Source organism: Salvelinus namaycush, chromosome 28 (genome assembly GCF_016432855.1).
Source record: "Salvelinus namaycush isolate Seneca chromosome 28, SaNama_1.0, whole genome shotgun sequence".
NCBI lineage: Eukaryota > Metazoa > Chordata > Actinopteri > Salmoniformes > Salmonidae > Salvelinus > Salvelinus namaycush.
Window position 1 is genome coordinate 28888926 of NC_052334.1, and position 18008 is coordinate 28906933.

The following is an 18008-nucleotide window of genomic DNA, read 5'->3' on the forward strand; positions in this document are numbered from 1 at the left end:
TATTTCACGTCACTCAGAGCACTGACATGATGGATTTGCTAGGCCCCCTGGCAGAAGAGTGCCATACACACAACAAGAATCATTCATGATTGAAGAATACCATGGATTCATTTCCTATATTTTGCTGTTATTGTTGAAAAGAGAGTGTGTATGCAAGACAAGCACCAAGAAAGCCTAATATGGACATTAGCATGCTTGAATATAATTGACCCTTCAAATCCTAACGACTGTCCTCTCTATCTCAAACCGGTGTGAAAAGGGATTTCTCTCCAAGAATGCATAGGTAGAGAGTTATGTAATGTATGGTGATAATGTATGGAGGTGTCCTTGATGTGAGGGGGTGGTGAATTCTCTCAACATGGTTGATGTAGGAGTCAGTCACTCCTCTTCATGTTCCTGCTGTTTAGTGTCAATGCCATTTGTAGGCGTTCAATAAGTAGACACTTAATATGAGCCGTGGAGGCTGGCTTTGAGAAGGAGCTGTTGATAATGCATTTGGTTATTACTAAACCTTGATCTGGTTCTCATTAGGAAAGCAATGGGGCCGAACTTGCAAACATTAGAAAATGTTTCTTTAACCTGGACCTCAAAATGTGCCAATAAAAATTCCTGCCATAGGGTTTGATCACGTGCAACTATGTGTTAGCTGTTCCCACATTTACATTTCAGTAATTTAGCAGACTCTTATTCAGAGCGACTTAGAGTTATTGCATTCATCTTAAGATAGCTAGGAGGGACAAGCACATATTTCAGTCATAGTAAGTACATTTTTCCTTAATAACATAGCTATCAGCAAAGTCAATGCAAGTAGGGGGAAAATGTGTGTTCCCATCAGATAATCTGTCAGATTTAGCCCTGTGCTAACCCTTCTCTTCCATATACATGCAGGCTAGGGATGAATATTTTCCCAAAAATCTTTCAAGTTTCAATAGCGGGAATAATTAGTATTTATCCCAGGGTCCCGGGAAATGCTTGAAAAACCGGAAGTACCCATTCAAAGTATTTAAAACCAAGATATGGTCACTGCCAGGGTTCTCCTCAAATAAGAGGGTCGTTGCGCCACCTTGTCGGCTTGGCTGCATGTGCAAATGACACTGATATTTAGTAATGATAGAGTAAATATCTTTGATCGCCAGTGACATTATTGTGAATTGTTCAGAAATTCAGAGAGTTGTCATGTTCCTCAATTAATTCAGCGCATTTTAACAAACCATTTCCGTATGGACTTCGCTTTGTGCATGGGGACATTGCCATGCTGAAACAGGAAAGGGCCTTCCCCAAACTATTACCACAAAGTTGGAAGCACAGAATCGTCTAGAATGTCATTGTATGCTGTAGCGTTAAGATTTCCCTTCACTGGAACTAAGGGGCCTAGCCCAAACCATGAAAAACAGCCCCAGACCATTATTTCTCCTCCACCAAACTTTACTTTTGGCACTATGCATTCGGGCAGGTAGCATTCTCATGGCATCCGCCAAACCCAGATGTGTCCGTTGGACTGCCAGATGGTGAAGAGTGATTCACCAAAAGCTTTACACCACTCCAGCCGACGCTTGGCATTGTGCATGGTGATCTTAGACTTGTGTGATGTCTCGGCCATGGAAACCCATTTCATGAAGCTCCTGATGAACAGTTATTCTGCTGACGTTGCTTCCAGAGGCAGTTTGGAACCCGGTAGTGAGTTTTGCAACTGAGGACAGACAATTTTTACGCTCTTCAGCACTTGGCGGTCCCGTTCTGTGAGCTTGTGTGGCCTACCACTTCGTGACTGAGCCGTTGTTGTTCCTAGACATTTCCACTTCACAATAAGCGCACTTACAGTTGACCGGGGCAGCTCTAGCAGGGCAGAAATTTGACCAACTTACTTGTTGGAAAGTTGGCATCCTATGACGATGCCACGTTGAGTCACTCAGCTCTTCAGTAAGGCCATTCTACTGACAATGTTTGTCTATAGAGATTGCATGGCTGTGTGCTCGATTTTATACACCTGTCAGCAATGGGTATGGCTGAAATTACCAAATCCACTAATTTGAAGGGGTGTCCACATATTTTTGAATATATAGTGTATCTACCAGAGCGAAAGTTGCTATTGGTAGTGGAGAGGATGAGGAGTGAGCTAAAGGGGTGGTACCAGTGGGTCTGCCGTTGTGTATGTAATGAGGGCCAGTTGACCAGGGTGTAAAGGTCACAGTAATGAGTGTTGAAAGGGGCACTGGTATCAAAGCAGATGGCAGTTTGGTAAATTACGTTTAGTTTATTGAAGGAGGTTTTGGAGGCAAGCCTGTAAAACTACGTCTCAATAGTCCAGGATTGACATTATGGTCATTTTTACAAGGGTGTGTTTGGCAGAGTGGGTGAAGGATGTTTTGTTGGGGTACAGGAAACCAATTCTGGATTTAACTTTAGGCTGCAGTTGGGGGATGTGGGTATGGAATGAGAGTGAGCAGTCCAGCCGTATACCAAGATATTTATAGGTGTCAACATACTCTAGCTCTGACCCATTCAGAGTGAAATTGTTAGGAGGACAGGCACGTTAAGGTAGGTTCCGGTTGAAGAGCATACATTTAGTTTTTTTTGGTATTGAGGAGTAGGTAAAGGTCAGAGAAGGCATGCTGGATGTTGTTAAAGCTATGTTGTAGGTTGGTCAGCACAGTGTTCAAGGAGGGGCCAGTTGTGTACAAGATAGTGTCATCGACATAAAGGTGGATGGGGGAGTCACCAGCAGCATGCGCAACATTGTTAATCTACTCAGGGATAAGGTCGGCCCAAGATTCGATCCTTGTTGAGCTCCCATAGATACAACCAGTGGTTTGGACTGTAAGGCCTTTAGAATTCACACATTGTACACGGACCAAAAAATCGTTTTCAAACGAGGCTAGACGGTTCTCTGAGAACCCTAGGTCGATGAGTCTATTGAGCAGGATACAGTGGTTAACAAAATCAAAGGCTTTAGCCAGATCAATAAAAGCAGACGCACAATACTGCTTGTTGTCAAAAGCAGATATGTTGTTTAGAACCTTCAGTGTTGCAGAGGTACACCCACGGACAGTTCTGAAGCCAGACTGCATTGAAGAAAGAACACTGTGGGACTCAAGGTGGCGGGTTAACTGTTTGTTGACCGGACTTTCAAAAACTCTAGAAAGGCAATGCAAGATGGAGATTGGTCTGTAACAGTTGGGGTCTAGCTTGTTGCCCCCTTTGAAGAGTGGTATGACGGTAGCAGCTTTCCAATTCTGTGGGACTTCAGATGTTTGCAAGGTGAGGTTGAAGAGGCAAGTGATGGGGGCTCAGATGATGCTTCAGAAAGAAGGGGTCCAGATCATTGAGCCCAGCTAATTTTATTAGGGTCCAGATTACTCAACTCCTTTAGGACCTCGTTCTTCTGTACTGGCTGGAAGGAGAAACGGGGGGTGCTCTGAGGGAGAACTCTACTGGGGGAAGCATGGCTCGCAGCAGGCATGGTTAAAATGTGTGACCAACCCTGCCAAAGTGCTTGTTGAAACTCTCAACCCTTCTGACTTTATCAGAGGTGATATTGTTCTCAAAATTGAGTGCAGGAGGCAGCTGAGAGGTAAAATTGTCATTTTCCATGGTTTTCAGTGTTCTAGAACTTCTTAGGGTCAGAACCACAGGCAACAATTTTTTTTGTAATAACCTGCTTTTGCATATCTGATTGATTGAGTGCTCTTGTTCCTTGCTTCCCTAAAGAGTTGCGAGTCAGAAGGGTCCGTGGAGGTCTTTGCTTTATGCCAGAGCAGGTGTTTTCACTGGATCAGCTCAGACAGTTCAGCGCTAAACCAGAAGCTGTAGCAATTTTTGGTTCAAAACTTCTTAAGAGGAGCATATTTATTAAGGACTGTGAGGAAAGAGGTTTAAAATGGCACCAAGTGTCCTCAACACAAGGGATAAGGTCAGTTCTGGGCCTGTGTACAGATGCCAGGTCATGTATCAAGGCCTGCCCATTAAAGTGCTTTAACAGATGTTTGACAATAATCAGAGAGGGGGCGTTTAACATTGGTACCGTTGTGGACAATACAACAGTAGTCACTATGGCCTTGGCAGAAAACTGCAGAGGTGTACTTAGCAGCCATATCAGTGAGAATAACATCTATGAGTGTGCCATTATCTGTAGACTTGGGCTTGTATCTGGTGGTAGCCTGTACAATCTGGGGGAGGTTTAAAGCATACAGCTGGAGTTGTACAGAGTTGGGAGGTCACCTAATAACACAAACTCTGAGGAGGTATAACGGGCAATCAGTTCACTTAGAGCAGTCCGAGCACGGGCGGGAACAGACTTCTAAATTGCTGTCACTAGCCGGCCTCCACCCAGTACCCTGCCCTGAACTTAGTCACTGTCACTAACCGGCTACCACACGGTTACTCAACCCTGCACCTTAGAGGCTGCTACCCTATGTACATAGACATGGAATCACTGGTAACTTTAATAATGGAACACTGGTCACTTTAATAATGTTTACATTCTGTTTTACTCATTTGATGTGTATATACTGTATTCTACTCAATGCCACTCCGACATTGTTCGTCCTAATTTATATATTCCTTAATTCCATTATTTTATTTTTTAGATTTGTGTGTATTGTTGTGAATTGTTAGATACTACTGCACTGTTGGAGCTAGGAACACAAGCACTGGGTTCGATGCTTGGACCTTTGTTATTCCTAATCTATATCCATGTCCTTGCTGCTGTGTCTGCTACCATACTTCCTGTTATTTTTGCTGATTTTATCACGCAAGAATCTGTTTAAGGAACTCACTATATTGTCTATCTACAACATTAATATACAAGAAACAATGCACCTTCATCTACAAATACACATACCTCCCAGACAGCCTACCTAATCCCTTCAATAGATTCTTCCAGGTTAATTCCCAAATCCATGCATACAACACACAGCGATAAACTTCACCCTCCCCACTGCTGCACCTCACATTGTCAATTCTCTATCATGTAGCTTAACTCTCTTACTCACACATACACATAATCAAACATGTTGTTTCTTGCGTACTGAGTATAACATGTACATTTATAATTAGTATGCTCTGTTTAACTGGTGTAACCTTTTTTTGCACTTATATTTGTAGCCCTTTTGGGTTTCCAACCTCACCTGCTCAGTTTTTACATCTTTAAAAAATCTGTACTGTTTTGTTCTTTCAACTACATAAAAAAATAAATGCTAAAAACATATTGGTTCACTATTTGAAAAGAAGAAGGAGAACAAGCTATAGAATGAAACATACAGCCGTTTTGGCGCAGGTACAGATTATATTTATTTATTTATTATTATTATTCTACAAATCTTGGATGCTTGATACTTGGAGTCAAATATCGATATAATATTGCGATATGTAACTATTATTTTCCCCCCGTCACTACTGTGGCATTGCAATTTGTGAGTTTGTCATCTCAGAGCTGTATTCTCATGAATTTCAAGTTGAGGTCAGTTTTGGAAAATGTCGGCCTACTGTATGTCGATAGAAGGTTTGATGAACATCTATTGCATGATCCACATTAGACAGAAAAGGGGAGTTTATCCACCTTGGTTGCTATGAGACCATGTAGGCTAGATAACAGATGTGAGTGGTTGGAGAAGACAATCATCTCATATTACAGGGATCCTGCTCCTTGATGACAGTGATAATCCAAAGCATTTTCTCGTTCTATGTTGCTTGGGAGAACCCCTCTCTACAATGGGTTTACTCCCAGATTGCCTCATCAGGGAAGTCAATCTACTAATCTCCTCGTTTTCATTCTCTCAGATACTGAAACACCCAGCTGTCAGTGTCAGACAGTGGCAGACATTTGTTTATAGTGGGGAAACACCGGCCATATCCCTTTTTTTGGTATATCAAATCAAATTTAATCAAATGTATTTATAAAGCCCTTCTTACATCAGCTGATATCTCAAAGTGCTGTACAGAAACCCAGCCTAAAACCCCAAACAGCAAACAATGCAGGTGTAGAAGCACGGTGGCTAGGAAAAACTCCCTCAAATGCAGGAACCTAGGAAGAAACCTAGAGAGGAACCAGGCTATCAGGGGTGGCCAGTCCTCTTCTGGCTGTGCCGGGTGGAGATTATAACAGAACATGGCCAAGATGTTCAAATGTTCATAGATGACCAGCAGGGTCAAATATAAATAATCACAGTGGTTGTCAAGGGTGCAACAAGTCAGCACCTCAGGAGTAAATGTCAGTTGGCTTTTCATAGCCGATCATTCAGAGTATCTCTACCGCTCCTGCTGTCTCTAGAGAGTTGAAAACAGCAGGTCTGGGACAGGTAGCACGTCCGGTGAACAGGTCAGGGTTCCATAGCCACAGGCAGAACAGTTGAAACTGTTCTATAATAGAGTAGCCTACTTGGGCTTCTGAACTGTAGCCACAAAGTCGCAACAAAAGTATAGGCTATGTGCTTAAAGATCCGTAGGGGAGAGATCCCAGCAGTGGCACCTTGTCACAGAGATGGTTCGAGATAACAGACTCAATATCTCAATCGTCTTATTGGCTTCACGTTGTGCAAAAGGTTTGAGTGAGCATTCAGGTACTATTAAATCGTTGAAATTTGGAAGAATGACCATTTAGATTTTTTACAAGCATTTCGCTACACCCGCAATAACATCTGCTAAATATGTATATGCGACCAATACAATTTGATTTGAACAGACAGCAACAGTGAGTGAAAGGTACTTTGAGAGTTTGATGTTTAACAGCAGCAGCTCAAACTGTTTGGGCACAGACTTATATAGAATGACAGAGCCCTGCAGACTCTCCTTACAATAGATGGCAACCCCTCCTCCCTTGGAGGACCTGTCCTGGCAGAAGATATTATAGCCTGGATTGTAACAGATTTCCTGAGCCGTGATTTGGAGATGGCCAGAACGTTAGGGGTGGTCGTGTGCACTAATGTTTTCAGCTCATCAGGTTTGGGGAGGAGACTCCGGATGTTCATATTAGAGGTCGACCGATTATGATTTTTCAATACCGATACCGATTATTGGAGGACAAAAAAAGCCGATAACGATTAATCGGCCGATTTTTTTTATTTTTTATTTTTATTTTTTATATATATATATATATCATACACACACACACACATTTTTGTAATAATGACAATTGCAACAATACTGAATGAACAATGAACACTTTTATTTTAACTTAATATAATACATAAATACACACACGCACACAGCTCTGAAGTGACAATGATACTGAAGAGTCTACTTAGGAGACAAATACTCTCAACTGTTTGAATAAAAATAGAGTTTAAGTTACCGGTGATGAATGTTGAAAACAAAAACTTTAATTTCTATATGCAGGAAATCCTATTTTAATAATGGGCATGGTAAGAATTGACAACCAAAGTGCGAGTCATAATTCCCATGACACCTTTTAGCAAAATCTGAAAAGCGGTTCCTTCATTTATTCCATAGGATATTTTTAGATTCACTTAAAATAAGGTCTGTGTTTCGTGTAGGCTTACATCACCGTGCCAATTTTATAACTGTGTAGATATCCATAGGACAAGGTAACTCTGATCAATATTGGCTAAATATAAGCGAAGATACATTTTTTTGTAGAGTGGATTTATGAAAATATGTTGACAAACGTTACCTTATCCTAGTGAGATTTACACGGGTATCAAAACGTTGAGGCGGTTTAAGCCTGCACGAAACACAGACCTTATTTGAAGTAGATCAAGACATTCTCTATGGAAGACATGAACGGTAAAATAACGAAGGAACCCCTTTCAAATTCAGCCGCAAGTTATTACAGGAATTATAACGCGTCGACTATTTCTCTCTAAACCATATACCTTTGACTAATCCAGAAACTATCACCTCGAAAACAAAACGTTTATTCCGTTCCGTATTTTATCTAACGGGTGGCATCCATGAGTCTAAATATTCCTGTTACATTGCACAACCTTCAATGTTGTCATAATTACGTAGAATTCTGGCAAATTAGTTCGCAAAGAGCCAGGCGGCCCAAACTGTCGCATATACCCTGACTCTGCGTGCAATGAACGCAAGAGAAATGACACAATTTCACCTGGTTAATATTGCCTGCTAACCTGGATTTCTTTTAGCTAAATATGCAGGTTTAAAAATATATACTTGTGTATTGATTTTAAGAAAGGCATTGATGTTTATGGTTAAGTACACATTGGAGCAATGACAGTCATTGATTGATTGTTTTTTATAAGATAAGTTTAATGCTAGCTAGCAACTTACCTTAGCTTACTGCATTCGCCAACAGGCAGGCTCCTCGTGGAGTGCAATGTAATCAGGTGTTAGAGCATTGGAGTAGTTAACTGTAAGGTTACAAGATTGAATCCCCCGAGCTGACAAGGTTAAAAATCTGAGGCAGAACGTTCCTAGGCCGCCATTGAAAATAAGAATGTGTTCTTAACTGACTTGCCTAGTTAAATAAAGATTAAATAAAGGTGTAAAAAAATTATTATAATAATGGCAAATCGGCGCCCAAAAATACCAATTTCCGATTGTTATGAAAACTTGAAATCGGCCCATTCCGATTAATCGGTCGACCTCTAGTTCATATGCATAAATCCGAGGCTTTTGCGGTTACAGAAGTCGTACATTACCAGAAACCATCAACAGTAATATGGTAAGGCCATGACTGTTATCGGCGCTCTCAGGCTGCCGTGCGCATGAGAGGAAATTCATGATAGGCTTAATGGAAAGCGTTTGGCCAAACTGTTTCATTAGCAGACAAACAGACATCGGGGTAACATAGAGAATATCCCAAACAGACAGTCCCTAGAGTAACCATGAATGAAATAACATCCCTAGATGAGGAGGGGAGACGCATCGATGTTTCGCCCGGGGGAGTGAGTGGGACTGGCCCGAGGAGCGGGACGGGATGCAATGTGGCATTAACAGACGTTACATTAAAACAAGAGGAAAAGCCATAAATGACACCTCATTGCAGAGAGAGTAAAATGCCACCGCTCCAAATACGGGCACCGATGCGCATTGCGAGCACTCCTAGTGATCAGCTGTAGATGGTGGGTATGAGATGTAGCCCCGCTGCGAAGGGATCCAAGCCTGGGGCTCAGGGTTGAGAAAGGCTCATAGCGCTCCGGTGTATCAACGAGGAGACATTCTGAGAAACATAGAAGAACAGTACAGCTGGGCCGCGGCGAGTCAGCGGGGAAAGCTCTGGGAGACACCGGGGATCTGTGGCACTTGTCGGCGTAGAATCAGTGTAGAAGCACCGACGCCCAGGTGAGCTGGAAGGAGGAGATTCAGCAACTCAACAGAGTTTGTCATTGGCAAAGGAAGAGTGGAGGAGACACCAGGACACCGAAGGCCTGGATAGGCGAGGGCTCAGCGGAGAAGCAGCAAAGAATCCACGAGAGTCACCGGTGATCAGTCAGGAGAAAACAGGGAAACTCGGACCCATAGGAGCAGATCTACTGCAGGCCGGCAAGTGAGCCAAGGTAGGGAAGACGGGCGGAGAGCTAGATTGTTTGTAAATCTTTGCATGTTATTATTATTTTTTATTTAATTTGATCTTTTATAAACAATTCAGAACATACAAATGACAACACCATGCAAACATCAACTACATGACACCTGCCCAGACCCACTAGCACACACCCCCATCTCCAGGGCCTGGATAAAACATTTACATATTGATATAGCCTAGATGTAAAGCTGGGCTTCAAAGGGTAGGCTCAAAACAACAGTTGTAAATAAGACACAGATATAGACTAGATCAACAAAGCAAAACCGCACAGGGAAAACACCAAACACGGACGTAGACAGGACATGCAATGTTACTCCCATCTTGGAATCATGAACTGGGAAATAACAGTTAGAGTTGGTGGGGTGGAGTTTTGGCCTGCCTGGTGACATACCATGTGGTAAATTAGTTAATAGACCAATAAGAAAGAGTTCCAAACTTCTCTGCCAATAACAGCTCGTTTTCAGTTTTCCCCTCCCCACTCAGACCACTCTGCCAGTCCTAGAAAATGATTGCCTGAGAATTTGCTCTTTGCTAAGAACCTATTTTTGTTTATTTTTTACAATTTTGATGGAAAACAGAGTAAGGTACGAACTAAATTGTTACCCAGAAATGATTTACACTGAACAAAAATATAAATGCAACATGTAAAGTGTTGGTCCCATGTTTCATGAGCTAAAATAAAAGATCCCCGAAATGTTCCATACTCACAAAAAGCGTATTTCTCCCAAATTTTGTGCACAAATTTGTTTACATCCCTGTTAGTGAGCATTTCTCCTTTGCCAAGATAATCCATCCACCTGACAGGTGTGGCATATGAAGAAGCTGAGTAAACGGCATGATCATTACACAGGTGCACCTTGTGCTGGGGACAATAAAAGGCCACTCTAAAATGTGCAGTTTTGTCACACAGCACGATGCCACAGATGTGTCAAGTTTTTTTTTTAAATACTTTTTTTTACCCCTTTTTCTCCCCAATTTCGTTGTATCCAATTGGTAGTTGGTCTTGTCCCATCGCTGCAACTCCCATACAGACTCGGAGAGGCGAACAGTGCGTCCTCTGAAACACAGCCCAGCCAAGCCGCTCTGCTTCTTGACACAACAACCGCTTTACCCGGAAGCCAGCCACACCAATGTGTCGGAGGAAACACCATACACCTGGCGACCGTGTTAGCATGCATTGCACCCGGCCCGCCACAGAAGTCTAGTCCTCATTGGGACAAGAACTTCCCTGCCGGCCAAACTCTCCCTTAACGATGCTGGGCCAATTGTGCGCCGCCCCATGGGTCTTCCGGTCGCGGCCGGCTGCGACAGAGCCTGGACTCGAACCAGGATCTCTAGTGGCAATGCAGTGCCTTAGACCACTGCGCCACTCTGGAGGCCTAGATGGCTCAAGTTTTGAGAGAGCATGCAATTGGCATGCTTGCTGACTACAGGAACGTCCACCAGAACTATTGCCAGAGAATGAAATGTGAATTTCTCAACCATAAGCCGCCTGCAACGTCGTTTTAGATTCCAACCGGCCCCACAACCGCAGACCTGGTGTATCCACGCCAGCCCAGGACCTCCACATCCGGCTTCTCCACCTGCGGGATCGTCTGAGACCAGGCAGCCGTACAACCGAAGAATTTATGCACAAACTGTCAGACCACGTCTCACGTAAGCTCATTTGCGTGCTCTTTGTCCTCACCAGGGTCTTGACCTGACTGCAGTTAGGCATCGTAACCGACTTCAGTGGGGAAATGCTCTCCTTCAATGGCCACTGGCACGCTGGAGAAGTGTGCTGTTGAATGAATCCCAGTTTCAACTGTACTGGCAGATGTGGGCGAGTTGTTTGCTGATGTCAATGTTGTGAACAGAGTGCCCCATCAAATCAAATCATGGTGGCGGTGGGGTTATGATATGGGCAGGGATAAGCTATGGACAATGAACACAATTGCATTTTATCGATGCCAGTTTGAATGCACAGAGATACTGTAATGAGATCCTGAGGCCCATTGTCTTGCAATTCGTCCGCCGCCATCACCTCATGTTTCAGCATGATAATGCACAGCCTCATGTTGCAAGGATCTGCACACAATTCCATTGCCTGCATACCAACCAGACATGTCACCCATTGAGCATGTTTGGGATGCTCTGGATCGATGTGTACGACAGTGTTCCAGTTTCCACCAATATCCAGCAACTTTGCACAGCCATTGAAGAGGAGTGGGACAACATTCCTCAGGCCACAATCAACATCCTGATCAACTCTACGCGAAGGAGATGTGTCGCGCTGCATGAGGCAAATGGTGGTCACACCAGATACTGACTGATCCTACTTTTAAAATTTTTTTTTAAGGTATCTGTGACCAACAGATGCATATCTGTATTCCCAGTCATGTGAAATCCATAGATTAAGGCCTAATGAATTTATTTCAATGGACTGAATTTCTTATATGAACTGTAACTCAGTAAAATCTTTGAAATTGTTGCATATTGCATTTCATTTTTGTTCAGTGTATTATTGAGATACAAACAGCTGCATTGGACCTTTAAGAAATGCAATTGGTTGGTGGATATAATGTCTAAAATCTTTGATGGGCTGGTGCAGAATTTATTACAGGGAATAATCACTGTCAGCTGGTGAGGTTAACCTGGCACACGTTAGCCCTATGCTATATGATGGGATCAGCTACAATGTAGAGTTCAATCACATGCAACTACGTCGACTGTTGTAACAGGCTGACGCGCATTTTCAGACCGAGGTCCTGGTTAAAATTAAACATTTTCTAATGTTCGCGAGTATGGACCCAATGCGATCAAATACATACATTTTCTGTTCTCTGTAGACAAAGGAGAATATATGAGGTATTAATTGTGAGGGAGGAAGGCCAGTAAAGTGGATGAAAGCAATAGAGTTGGCTACAATGATTTATTGAAGTTCCTCCACTTTGCAGTCACAGTTGGTTTGTGGTCACGTCCACCAACCTGTCAGAGGCTTCCTTCCCATTGCAGTCAACTAGCCCACTGTTGACTTGGCCCACTCTGGAAGAGTGGTCAGGAGAAAAGCTCTCAAAGGAAGGAAAGGACCAGACTAGGTGGGGAAGCCAACTGAGATAATACAGCAGATACTGTGTCATGAACAAGCAGGGATGCTAGCGATATTAGGTATTAAATTGCTAGTATCTTGGTGTGCAACTTTTATCAAGATACCTTACAGTGAGGGAACCTGTGATACAAGCCACTTTTGGGGTATGGAATGCATGATTGGTTGATTTGGACATAATAAGTACTGCTCTGATATAGCTTATCCCCACCTCCACTGCCTTGACTACCGGTACACATACGTAATCTTGACACAATGCAGAATGTAATCCTCTAAGTGAAGACTACAATTGTATCAGGTGCATTGGGAATTTGAATTGAGTCCATGTACCAAAATATTGTACAAGACTTTGCTAAAGTAGCCTACAAAAATGTTAAATAATTATGATTTGTATTTATTTTTCCTCTGTTTTTTGCTTTTACAGCATGCAGTGGAATACAAAAACTGCTAGATTCTATGCTGAATTGTGGTGGGAGTGTTTTGTGGTGGGAGTGTGTGCGAACCGCTATGTAGCGAATATTTAAAAGAGCAGTCTGTGCTCACAGGCAAGACTGGACTTGACTCTTTTTTTTCTGGAGGCTGCAGAACATGCCAGAAACTTTTACCACCCAGTATGAACAAATAGTCTCTAAAAAATCTCCCCCGTCCTTCTGTTGCTCTCTCATGAAAGCTGTTTTCCATCGTTACTGAAAGAATTGGTTTGTCAATACATGATTTAACTAAGCTCTGACTTAGCCAAAGGTATTAAACCTAGACTGAATCATTTATCAAATGAAACAAACTTGGATCAGTTTACATTCCCCTGCCAGTCACTGGGCTCACAGGTTAGCCTGACCTCAGCTTTAGCTTACCCTCAATGAAGAGGACTCAATTGACCATATCACTTTGAAGCTTAACATGATTTGCTGAAGCCACCAACAATAAGTCATCATACTGTATTGATAGAGAATAGATCATGGTTATGAGGTACAGTAATAGCTGATTCGTTGTCCTCCAGGTTCTGCAGAGCCCAATAAGCCCCTGTCCTCTAGAAGGAGGGAATCCCCGGGACGATTGAGAAGGAGTGGGAGCCTTGACTTGGACCCTGACATCTTCAAATCGACCAACTTCTCTGACACAGAGGGAGGTGAGGAAGTCTTTACTCTGCTCAGCCTAAGTGCCTTCTACAGAACCCAGTTTCATTGAAAGGTAACTGAAGGATCTTTGTGTTGCAGTGGTACACAAGGCCCGTCTCCTCCCCGGGACCCCCGGCGTTGAGCGCACGTTCTCCCTCCCCTCGGCCCAGGGCACCTTTCTACTGCCCTCCTACCCTCTGGCTACACTCCCCGGGGGCAAGCTGACCCCAACACTGTCCCGCCGCCACGCTGACTCCTCGCTGTCTATGTCCAACACCTGGCCCAACAAGAGAGAGAGCAGCCCCCACAGACTAGACCCCAGCTCCTGGAAAGACATATCAAGTATGGGTCTGGTATCTACTGCATATTATTGGGTAGATCCTGGTCATCATGTTATTTAGTTGAGGCATGTTGTTGAGTGCTCTCTTTGTCCCCACAGGTGACTTCTCATCCAGCAGGTGTTCTCCACGGCCTCTTCGTGCCTCTCTGGTGAGCTCCTCGTCTGCCTCGTCTTTCCGGCAGGCTCTGAGTGGGACGCGGACCGTGTTGCCTGTTTCCCGGTCTCCAGGCCTTCCCCTGCCAGAGCGGGGCCAGTCTCAGAATGGCCAGCGGTTCAATCCTCCAGCTCCATCCAGCCTGCAGGACCACCTGTCTGAGAGGAACCTGGATCTGGATCACCTCAGCCTGCAGGACCAAGACCAGGAGCAGGAAGAGGACAACCTGGACCGGCAGGAGGTTAGGATCACTGTTTTACACACGGCTCTGCTTTTTATTTTATTTTACCTTTATTTAACTAGGCAAATCAGTTAAGAACAAATTCTTATTTTCAATGACGGCCTAGGAACAGTGGGTTAACTGCCTTGTTCAGGGGCAGAATGACAGATTTTTACCTTGTCGGCTCGGGGATTCGATCTTGCAACCTTTCGGTTAGTAGTCCAATGCTCTAACCACTTAGTGAAGTCTCCAGCTGAATGTAGCTAGGACACTGTCTGAAAACTGCCATCTTGCCATCAGAGATTTATTCATAGCTGTACCCATAACTCTGGATACCTCAGTGCTGGAAGATGGAATGTGGATCATGTTTTCCCTTTATTAGTGTAGCGGTGGTGAAATGGGTCATATTTGGGACTAAGTATCTGTGTGGTAATGTTAGTGCTGGGTAAAAAGACTTGATATCTAAGTTGTCATGGATATACACCCATGCATAAAATAGTATCTGTATTCACAGCACACTCTCACCTTGCTCTCAGGTTACTGATGAGCTAACGTGTTGTTGTTTACAGATGCTGAACTCTCTGCGCTCCCTGCGCTGCAGTGCAGCTAAGAAGAAGGCCAAGGTGAGTCTGAGTGGCTCAGACCCTGACCCAGATAGCCCTGACTCAGCCATGAAACTGGAGCTGGCTCTGGACCCCCCCTCTCAAACCTCCCCCACTGTCACCAGCCCAGCTAGCAAGAGCGGCCTCTCCAGCATCTACTCACCCCCAATCTCTACCCTCAACAGTGCCAAAATCAGGTACATTCCACTAGATTCTAAGCAGGCTCTAAGTTGAACCAAATGATATCCAATTTCAAGAATAATGGGGGGCAAAGGGGTCAAGCTATGATATTCACGCCTTCAAGTAGACACACACCAAGGTCTGATAGATATGATGTCCCTTCTGGTGAATCACCTCTGACCTCTGTCAGCAGCCCTGGGAATTCTGCATCCTCTTCAGCAAAGCCTCACATTGCTAGACTGCCTTCTGCTAAGCTGAGGTCTTCTGTCTCCATGGACGTCAGTGCCCTTCAAGGTACAGTGAGGATTTGACGTATAAAAGGATCTCTCTGATTAGTGTTGTTTCTGTTGCTGTAATAGTGTGTTTGTGTGTTTTCTTCACTAGGCTTTCCACTCCGAGATAAAATCATACCTGAAGTAAGTGTGATTGGTCAAAGAGTCCCATACTCGAACGGACCTATGGAACCTGAGGAAGAGGACCGGACTAGAGAATACTCTCCACCCCCAACTAGACCAGCCCTCCGGGAGCCAGTCGAAGCCTTGAGGTCTGCCAAAGGTCAGTCACTGCAAGGAGGTCTGCTCCATTGAGGCATATTACTCTCTTTAAATGATGGGTATTTTTCTATATGTTTTTCATGTTTCAGTGACTTGTTTAAAAATAAAGATGATATGCTTCTCTGTTCCTCAGGGTCCCAGATCTACAGCAACAGGAACTCCCCACTCACTGACATGCCTGAAGGTGTGGTTGGCAGAGGTCAGTCCTTAACGGTCTCCATTTATTTTACGACTCTTTGCCGTTGTTCAGATGTCCATGATGTCCAATACTGTGTTCTTAGGTCATGGTGTTCTGGCTCAGGGCTGTGTTTAAAGGAATCCTCCACCCAAAAAACACATTTTGGTATTTGCTTCATTAGTCCATTGTTGATATAGTCCCAAAATGTTTTCCATATCAGCAATCAAGTTTTAAAGATATATAACTTTCAAAATACAGAAATACAGCCGGTATGATGCATTTTGCATCATATAAAATTTCTAAAATGTAGAATATGATGCAAAATGGATCATACTGGCTGTATTTCTATATTTTGAAAGTTATAGATCTTGAACACTTGATTGCTGACATGCAAGGCCCTGTCTGGGGGCCACACAGTATTCGGGCCAAGTCAAATAATTGTTTGGATTAACTCTTGTAGTTGGCAATACACTTAGCTTTGGCACAGTAACAGATGGAAAGACTTGCAGAGGAGAGAGTGCATCATATTTTGGAAGTCATCACTGCTTACAGTATTCTGTAGCTATGTAAATACATTGTACTGCTCAAGGTTTCAACTTTGTATTTATTATGGATCCCCATTAGGTAGTACCAAGGCAACAGCGACTCTTTATGGGGTCCAGACATATTAAGGCAGTTACATGCAATTAAAAACACTATATTACATTTCAGATTTCACAACACATTAAGTGTGTGCCCTCAGTCCACTACTCTACTACAACACAAAATCCATGTGTACGTGTGTGTATAGTGCATATGTTATCATATGTGTGTGTCTGTGCCTGTGTGTGTGTCTCTTCACTGTTCCATAAGGTGTATTTTAGTTTTTTAAATGAGATTTTACTGCTTGCGTGAGTTACTTGATGTCGAATAGAGTTCCATGTAGTCATATGGAACTTTGCTGAATAACGGTTTCAATGAAAACATGAGCTTGAGCGCTCTTGAATCTTCCTCACTTCCCCCCTCTGCAGGAGTGTTTGGCTTGGTGATTCTGTCCAGCCGTCCAGGCGTTGCCATGTCGATGGAGCAGGGCGACTGTATGACCAGGCTGCACAGTGACCCTCCAACTGGCATCTACAGCCATGCTGTCCTCAGCCACCACCTGGACCCTGACGACAGCCCAGACGCAGAGGAGGCCAGGGTGAGCAGATCCACCATACTGTACATACACCACCAACAACCTCTGAGACTACATTTCCCATTTGGTATTACAGATTGAGAGAAAATATCCCTCTACCACTGCTATCAGTCAGTTACACCTGTGACATGTATTTGGCTGGAGTGTTGTGTGTTTGTGTGCAGGAAAAGGTGAGAACGTCTAGGTTTGCGCGGAACAAGATGAGGCAGCAAGGATTGGCGCAGCAGGAGGGCCAGCCTGCCCTGGGAGATCGTCAAAAAGCTGACAGGATGCGCCTGCGCCTCAGACAGGGGCAAAATGACTTGGCTACAGAGGATACAGCAGCCATTTCCAAAGGTCCAATGTATTTTCCTTAACCCTCCAATACTTTTCATAAACCTAGTACAGGATTTCTCTTGATACACTGGCTTTTGTAATGTTGCAAAATTTTGTCATGTGCTTGTGGTTCATCTCTACAGTGTTTGTTCTTCGCCTAACAGACTTGCATCTGAACGGTAGCATAGTGACATCCTCCAAGGCTGACTCTCTACCAGACAAGTGTCCCACCAGCCCTGCCAGCCCCCAGGGACCCCAGAGCCCTATTAAATGTTTCAGCCCCCCCCACCAGCCTAGCCCCCCCACGGTCCCTCCCAACCCCAGGAGCACCCTGGCCCGCCTGAGGAGGGCTCCCAGTTTCAGCAATACACGGCCATCCCTCTCACACAGCTCAGGTCAGCAGAACAGTCTGGCAGTCATCATATAATCTCTACCTCTTTGCAGTTATAAGGTGGCGCCACACTGTTTTTCATCATAGCATTAAATACAGAACTGTATGTTCTGTGACGTCTCATTCATTTGAGCAACTTAATGGTACTTTTTAACATGGTGGGTAGATGAATCAGTCAACACATCATATGTC

The 18008-nt window shown here is 43.9% G+C and overlaps 1 protein-coding gene across 1 annotated transcript in view; it reads left to right on the plus strand.

The window, feature by feature from the left end:
* Positions 1 to 18008, plus strand: part of LOC120023711 (TOG array regulator of axonemal microtubules protein 1-like) — a 41153-nt gene that overhangs the window by 14634 nt on the left and 8511 nt on the right. Inside the window, exons 3-12 of the mRNA XM_038967776.1 lie at positions 13588 to 13716; positions 13805 to 14047; positions 14145 to 14440; positions 14989 to 15218; positions 15395 to 15495; positions 15586 to 15756; positions 15889 to 15954; positions 16944 to 17113; positions 17275 to 17446; positions 17590 to 17820. Coding sequence (XP_038823704.1) covers positions 13588 to 13716; positions 13805 to 14047; positions 14145 to 14440; positions 14989 to 15218; positions 15395 to 15495; positions 15586 to 15756; positions 15889 to 15954; positions 16944 to 17113; positions 17275 to 17446; positions 17590 to 17820 — 1809 coding nt within the window. The remainder of the gene's footprint in view (positions 1 to 13587; positions 13717 to 13804; positions 14048 to 14144; positions 14441 to 14988; positions 15219 to 15394; positions 15496 to 15585; positions 15757 to 15888; positions 15955 to 16943; positions 17114 to 17274; positions 17447 to 17589; positions 17821 to 18008) is intronic.